This window comes from Betta splendens, chromosome 21 (genome assembly GCF_900634795.4).
Source record: "Betta splendens chromosome 21, fBetSpl5.4, whole genome shotgun sequence".
Lineage (NCBI taxonomy): Eukaryota > Metazoa > Chordata > Actinopteri > Anabantiformes > Osphronemidae > Betta > Betta splendens.
Genome location: NC_040899.1, coordinates 14,631,173 through 14,639,673, shown reverse-complemented (window position 1 = coordinate 14,639,673; position 8,501 = coordinate 14,631,173). Strand labels below are relative to the sequence as shown.

Genomic DNA, 8,501 nt, shown 5'->3' with positions numbered 1-8,501 from the left:
TCGTTCGGATGATTTGCATCAGAGGATGACCCAGATTGAGGCACTGATCTGTAACATCTCAGCTCGTTCGGATGCCCGGATTGCAGGACTGACTAATAAGATCTCAGCCCGTTCGGAGGAAGACAAGAGACTGAGGGATAACATCTGCAGACAGACAGAACACTTGGTGAACATGGTGACAGCCTTGTCTGACAGGCTAGAGGAGATGTCACGGGTGACCCATGGTCCCACAAGAGGCGAAGAAGCCCTGAGTTCTGGAGACTGGAGTATTGATCTAGACAAATTAGTCATGGATTGTTAAAATGTATTAATTTTGGCTGTGTATTACTCTGTCCCTTCTCCCTCACCCCTCCCTTCCCGGGTCCAATCTAGCTCACCAGCTGTGCCTCTATCTATCCTCTTCGCCTTATTGTGACTCCCTTCAAGGACAACTGTTGGACTGACCTGTAAACATCTTGGTCGGCCTCGGTCATACTTCTATAAACAACACTTCACTACACTGATTCAGATACAAGGTGAGGTGTGATTCTTACCATAAGGCTTTGTTTTGAAATTTTGAAACAAATATTTAGAAAAACAAATGGACTGTATGATGTTGTAATTGCAAAGGATCAGCTTCGTCCCACCTGTCTGTCAATTTAGTTGCATCACATTACACACACAAAATTCATCAGATCAATCTGCCCGCAAACATGTTTGTTAAAGTTCTTGTATATCAGCCCAATTTTTATTGTACTCCCTGAACTTAAGCCATAGACTTATGTATGGAAAAATTTATGAAAATGAACTGGATACAGTCTCATCATTTTGTAGATCATTATGTTTAAGCATAACTATTGTATTACAAATATGTGACAGAAACATAATCATGATTCATCACATCAATAACTCCAATGACTCCAATAGTTTCACTAAGTGGTAAATAGTTTAAATATTATCTTATTTCTGTTCTGTGTCACCTTGTTTGTTTGGTATTTGTTTTTTAGTATGCTTGCTTTTTTTAATTCATTGATTTGCTCTGTTTCTTGTTTCCCATTTTGTGCCCTGTAGTAAATTATTTATAGAGCACGTTTTGTTTTTGGGTTCGTCATTCTAGTCTGACTCTATGTTGAGCCGCATAATAACAGCCCATAATATTTCGCAGATTAAAGATCTTGTTTGTTCATTGGCTCTGGAGCGGTTTTAGCTGTTAAGTCTGTTGGTTCCATCATTTCATGATATTTAGAACCTAAAATTTTGACTCTCTAGTCTTTTGTCACAGTTGTGTGGCTCTGCATGTCAGTTCACATATTTACCAGTGGGTATCTATTCTGATTGGTTAAATTAACAAATGTGGTTGGTCTGTTGACTGTATTTCTCCTTTAGAAAGACCAAATGTTTAGTTATCTAGGTGCTGCTCTCTCCTGGTTGGTTTTACTGCTCCTTTATGATTCCAGGGGAAGGTGCAATCAGGCTGTAAAGAAATGATAGGAGGTTATTTGTAGAGGTGGGCGGATCGATCTTAATAGCGATACCAGTGTTAGTGTTGATATTGATCGATACCCCAACAAAAATATTGATACTTTGGTTGAATTTATCACTGCTGCCGTTTGTCAAAGACACAACCTAGCTATCTTGTCTGTCTGCGTCTCTAAGTAAGTGCCTGTGCGTAAGTGACGTGCTGGTATGGCAGAGCGAGGCAGACACACTCCAGCACCCCCCCCCCCCCCCCCCCCCCCCCCCTTCCCTCTTGCTTTAAGCTCTCATGTGACTCAATGACTCAGGCCAGCAAACAAACAAGCAGGAGGCGGACAAAGATGAAGCAGGAGGATGGAAGCAAGAAAGAGTCTGGTTATATTTTCAAGCCGAAAATGAAACAGCGGCAACCTGTTGTAATGGAAAAATTGTTTCTTCATTATTCTATGCGGTTATTATAAGATTTATGACTTATGCTCTGCAATTAATATCTCATGTTTTGTCTTACTTCTGTTTCATGTATTTGACATTTCACCTAGATTGTTCAATGGTTGTCTTTGCCTGATAGACTCTGGACTCTAGCTCCCAAACCCAAGGCCGGGGAGTTGTGTCTCTCTGTCTGTTGAGAGCGCTCTTTCCTCTCTGATAGTTAGACAGCGATGCAGGTGTGAGAATGTAAACATCTCCACACACACACATGGCAACAGGGTTGAGGTGGTGCATGCGGTCTGATTGGGCTACACAGACATTCCACTCTGGCCGGACAGAGGGGTAAAGAGGCAGAAGTTACGTGAGGATTGTAGAATCTTTAAAGCGCACCTCTGTGGTGTATGATTTGCTTTCCCAATAATTTTTATTTTCCCTTATTTTTATAATACATTACACAAAAGACATAATAATATATTAATATTTATATTTACTGTTCAACTTTGTCTGGGTTTTATTAAATTACTAATGAAATTTAAAGCAAATATTTAATGCATTAATTGTCAAAACGTATCGTTCGGTATTGGTGTCGACATCGGTGATACTGGTCCAGTATTTACTTGGTATCGGATCAGCTTGCAGTATCGCCCACCACAAGAAAACACCAGTCAGGAATATACTGTATGATTATTGTCAGGTGGAGGAATCAGTGGAGCATGAGATGTGTAACTGCCAATGGTTCAGTTCAGCAAGAAATGCATTTAAGAGGTCATTAGGTTTAGTTTGCAGTACATACTCAGTCAGACATGGAGTTATGTTGTTTTATTCACATTTTTTAGTCAGATTAAATATATATATTATTAGTCGCTGCGTCCATCTATCTGTCTATCTCAAGGATATTCTTGTTGATCCGCCTTGGTTCAAACTCCAGCATAGTAGGTGGCGGTACGGCATCTTAACCTTAGATGCCACCCGCCAATTCAAAACGAGAAAGAAGAAGAAGAAGCCGCCGCCGCCGCAGCAGCAGAAGAAGAAGCAGAAGCAGAAGCACGCGAAAGGACATTAACCCATCACTTTCCAACGAGACGTTTGTATGCTGCACAGCAATATTTTAGTAAGATGTCAGATCTCCAGGTATGTAGAGTTTTGGGCAACATAAATGTCTATGATAGTTAGTTTACATTCCCCTTAAGTGTCCCGTTATGCCGGCCAGTAAAACAGAATGCTAGGTGGCTTAAATTAACGGTAACGCCGTTAAATGAGCTCTGGTTTAACCGAGCACATGGACAATAAAATACCATAACTGATGTCATTGATTCTATAATTATGCCATATTTCAATTTAACAGATATAAGACAGTTCGCAGATAAGGAAAACGACCCGCTCATGCAAGGCTTAAGTTTATTCATCATCTGTTTATGCTTCGGGCATTATGGTGTCATAAGTCTTTATTATTATTGTGTTCATTATGTACTGTAAAAAACTTAACAAGTGTCATCAGGACTGCACTCCTGCTTGTAAAATTAATAAACTGGTAATGTCCAGTTCAACTGTAAAACAAAAAGTAAATTCTTAGTGCTGTTCAGAAGAACTTTGAACCGACGCTTCACCTACAGTCATAAAGGCTCAAAGTACCTTTCGCCAACAAGTTGATCTTTGGTCACGTGACCTTACTTCATGTTGTAATACTGTTGTAGACTTAGTGTCTGAGGGTTTTTTTCTTACTCTTGGATAGATGCCTGCCAACATTATTATGTAACATGAGAATGAATAAAGCTTCATGTAGAGGGGCTCAAACAGAATTCAGCAAGTTTAAATCACTATTTTCAGATTTTCTGTATTAGGCCTTCTCAATGATGAATAAATCACCTTTAAAGTTATTAAATTCTGAGTCATGATACTTTGAACTATGAAGTAAAAGAATGCGCAGAATATAATGGAACTCCAAATTGTTCAATATTAGATTAACTAATAGGACATTATGAAATACCTATATAAATAAATGAGCCAATTATGTAAACTGACCATGAAATCACAAACATTTTTCAAATTAAAGGTTCCTGCACATGCAAAACCCACTTTTTGGACATTCTGGTACATCTATATGGCTGCCTTTTTCATGTTAAAACATGTTAGTGTTAGAAGTACCCTCCCTGCTTATTTCACGTTTTGCTACTTTATCCAATCCGATTTTAGATTGATCGGTTTAATATTTGTATTATTGTCTACTTAGACAGTAATAGACCGCTCACAGAACCAGCTTGAGCTCCGCCCAAACAAACCCGTACACCAAAACCTAAAGGCAACATTGCTTTCAGCGACTCACTCGATACGAACTGACATGGCACCATTAGGGTCCAGAAGCTGCTGTGTTGTTGGTTGTTATGACCAGCATCAAAGCCTTTTCATTTTACAATCGCAGCAAGACATGAGGACTCTATGAATTTCTTTTATTGTAAATCGACCAGTGCCCGCACCGTTGCCTAAATGCTTGTTCATGTGTGGACACCATTTTACCTCCGAGTGTTTTGAAAACGAGGGTATATTTAATTCTGGGTTTACGGTTGAACAAGGGCTCTGTTCCTACAAGACGTGACCCACTTGCTGCTTCCCCAACCTGTACTGTAAGTACATGCTTGATACTTAATTGATAGCTTCCCTCCTGTTAAATGATAACAGTTGATGGTAACAGCTACAGCAGTAGAGAGAGGCACTGTTGCAAGGTGCTACCACGCAATTTGGATGAATCCAAGCCTCTCCAGCATTTTTCTGGTTCAAATTGTATAATATATGTTACTGAGATCATTCACCTCTGCTCACATTTTAGCCATGTTAGCCGCTAGCTTGTTGTTAGCGTAGCGCTAGCTTGCTACATAATGTTCAGTACAACTTGGGTTTGGCTGTAACAGTAAGTCGTGAGAGTCAGCTGTTTTTCCAATTACTAGCGAGCCTGTCATGTGTATGTAGCCCAAGTAGACCTGTGAATTTGGGTTATGGCAAGTTCTATCAAATTTTAACATATGAGAAGACAGCAGCATCCTATAAGTGTTGCTTATTTAGTCAGCTAGCTGTAAATGTGACATTGTTTTTTTATACAGGCTGGCGCATCCAAACTACCGAAATGCAAGGAGGTTGCTTTCTTAAACTGAGACGCCACTGCGGGCTGTGGGCACACAGCTTTCTTTTTTCGACAAAAGGTTATATTTGAGTGTGTGTGTTTGAATAAAGACATCATTTTTAAGTCGTTTAGCAGCTTTTTATTTTGAATCAAAGCTAATGCACAGGCTAATGTTAGCAACATAAGCTAGCGTTATGCCTAACTGACCAAAACACGAGAAGCAGCGGCTCGTAACTGTGTTCGAACTTCACAGCACAAGCTGGTGAATGGTTGAATATATTACTTACTTGGAGCTCATTCCACCGTTCTGTCACGGCTGTTTTTTCTGTTAGCATGTCTCTGTTACAGTCAGTACAAAACTAATGATCCATAACACACACGTTCCTCCATCAGCAGTAGAATCCACAACTTCAGCCAAGAGGAATGGGCAGCGGTGAAGCTGATATTGCCTAAAAAATGAAGTAGGAATATTGATTGCTGCCAGCCACTCAGAGATAATACACAAGCTAACATTAGTAGCTTGTAACTTCACAGCTCAAGCTAAAACAATTAAAGGTCAAATATATTACTTACTCAGTGCTCATTTGGCCGTTCTGTCCCAGCTGTTTTTTCTGGTTTGTCCATGGCATCCTGAAGCTAGTTTCCAGCTCCTCTGAACATATGTAACCCCAAACTGATCACAACAAATACACACAGTCAGTAGCATAATCCGCAACTTAATCCAAGAGAAATCCGTAGACGTAGATCAATTGCAGCACTGGGATATTCAGTTGCGCTTCTATCGGCGCAGAGACACGATGCATCTGGTTCTCAGCTGTATGTTACAGGATGCCGGCGTTTGGCTCTGCCGGACCCCTGCTCTCTGCTGTGGGTGGCTTTATACCTTTTCTTATGGCGTAACTCGTCTGTACTGTTCTCTGGCTCATACAACTACAGTAGTATGCGAGGAAAAACAATGGTGGACAAATATAAAAAAAAACGACATTTTGAAATAAAAACTTCTGGATTTAAATAAAAAGGCAGATGTTATAATTTGTATTATGAAAATAATCATACAGCATAATGAAACATTTCATAATAATAAACTTACTTTGGAAAATGTTTGATTATTTCATAATTTCACGGTCAGTTTATATAATTATCTCTCATTTATTTATAAAAGTTTTTTATTGCATAAAGTCCTTTTTTTAATTATTATTATTTAATATTGAACACTTTGGAGTTCCATAGAATAAACATTGTCCTCGCCAAAATGGCGGAAACATTTAGGTGCAAATCATTAGTACTAGTTGGGTCAGAGTTAGCTTGCCTCCATTCTATTTCTCCCTGTTTCTGGATCTACTGAGTGCCTACATTCACAAGTAAGCACTGTTTATAGAGGTAAAAAAACAGCAACTGACAACTTTATACTCAGTTTTTAAATTCTAGTGCTGGACAACACAGTGTATTCTGATTCATTCATTTAGTGGTTTGTGCCTAAAACAATGCCTAGATTACGGCTCTGTAAGAAAATACTGTGTGTGAAACAATATACAATAATGATAATTGTTACTAAATGTGTCTGTAGAAAAAATTTGATACAGCAGCAGAGGAGGTGAAGCAGCTGAAGGCTAAGCCAACAAATGAAGAGATGCTGCAGATCTATGCATTGTTTAAGCAGGCCACTGTAGGTGATGTCAATACAGGTGAGGAACACAACTATTCACGATTACCCAAAAACAGTTTTTCATGAAACTGTCGATCACCCCAAAATATTATATTATATTCAGCAGTGAAAATGTAGTTGTATTATAACTGTTATAAGTTGTTGTGGGTGAAACATTGTTTAGAAATAAACCGATGAAGTGATGACTGTACATTCACTGTAATAGATACATTTTCAGCTTAAAGCTTTTCATTTTTGTGCGTATTTGTCTTTGTCTCTTCTTTCTAGCTCGCCCAGGGATGTTGGACTTCACCGGGAAAGCTAAATGGGATGCCTGGGAAAAGCAGAAAGGTACTACCATTGATTTCTTGAATCAACACTTAGACCATTGCAAGTACCTTAATAATATAACTTGTTGCACAGCTTTTGTTTTGTCCATAGAACTTGAATGGTGTGATTTGTTAAGCTCACCTATATCTTCTTTACGGTAGAAAATAAGCATCTAGGGCCTCATGTACAAAGACTTGCGTAGATTTCCTACTAAAGTTTTCATAAGTGCAAATCCAGAAAACAGCGTAAGTAGAAAACAATCAGGATGTACTGTATCAATCTCTACTAAGTATAAATCTGCGTATTTTTCTTAGACACGCCTCTATATAAATATGTTAATTCATTTAAATACTCTGAGTGGGACCGTGTGTGCAGGTGTTAATGTTACAGGTTCCGCACAGAAGCGGAAATAAAATAAATAAAAGTGGTCTGACATGAAGGCAATCGGGATAATTAGTGTTAATGCACAAAAAAGACTTATTTAGTTATTTAGCGACGGCCTTGTTCATGACAACAACTTCCTGTGTTTACCATCTGGTTTCTTCACAATAAGAGTTTGTCCTTGCACATTACATGCGGATGTATCTCAATGTAAATGCTGTGGAGGCACATGACACATTATTTTACTGCTGATACGCATGAAGCCTAATTTACATATAGTGCAAATTTCGTGAAATTTACTTTACTGTTGGCCTCAACTGATGAAAGATAAGTCCGTGGATATCTTGCAAATAATCCCCCAAGTCTTTAAACTCTTTAAACTGGTGTAGTCCTGGTCCTTTTCCTGGGCCACGATTGGTGGCCAGCTTATGTACTGTACATAAATGGCAGTAGCAATTATCTACCAACATAAGCTTGTTTTGTGTTTTGTGTAGTGTCTAGATAGATTCTAGGTAGTGTATAGATTAGCTTCCAGTTAACATAATAGAACATAACATTAAAGGAAGGTTTAAGTTTACACATTTTATAGATACTTCTGCAGAGAAGCTACGTGCCCTCTGCCAACACACAAAAAAGTATTTTTAAGGATTAAGATCAAGTTAGGCTGAAAACATAGATATTAATGACTCCCAAGACACTATGGCAGCTTTAAAGTTTATTGTAGGCCATAATTTCTTTCTTTGTCTCTTTGTTTTCAGTACAAGAATCCCAACCTTGGCGGAGAGGAAAAAGTACATTCATGTACCTAGCATGACCGTAACAGAACAAATTTCCCTAGTAATATATTTTTTTTTCTTTTTTAGGAAAGGTCAAAGAAGATGCTATGAATGAGTACATTAACCTGGCTGAGCAGTTAAAAAAGAAGTATGGGATTTAACCTGAGATGATGACTGCAGACTAACTGGGCCAATTGATCGATGGACTAGGAATACATTTCTACAGTGTGAGTCTGATCTCACATACACGCCAGTGCAGACAAAAGTCCAGCGATATCCACTGATGTCCTCAGTTCAGTAGCATCAGTTTTTTTAAAGTTCTGAATTATGCACAGATCCTGTCATTTCAATAAAGTCCTTCCTCTTAGTG

General features: G+C 38.7%; 1 protein-coding gene across 2 annotated transcripts; it reads left to right on the top strand.

Annotated features, from left to right (window-relative positions):
- The first annotated feature begins 2,855 nt into the window (after positions 1 to 2,855).
- dbi (diazepam binding inhibitor (GABA receptor modulator, acyl-CoA binding protein)) lies at positions 2,856 to 8,501 on the top strand. Of its 2 annotated transcripts, XM_041068966.2 has the most exons (5): positions 2,856 to 3,015; positions 6,567 to 6,684; positions 6,933 to 6,995; positions 8,114 to 8,146; positions 8,219 to 8,501. In XM_041068966.2, exons 1-5 carry the CDS (start codon positions 3,001 to 3,003, stop codon positions 8,290 to 8,292), a joined length of 303 nt encoding a protein of 100 aa, XP_040924900.1. In that variant the 5' UTR covers positions 2,856 to 3,000; the 3' UTR covers positions 8,293 to 8,501. The 2 variants fall into 2 exon arrangements, with proteins under 2 accessions (XP_040924900.1, XP_028993387.1); XM_029137554.3 differs by lacking the exon at positions 8,114 to 8,146.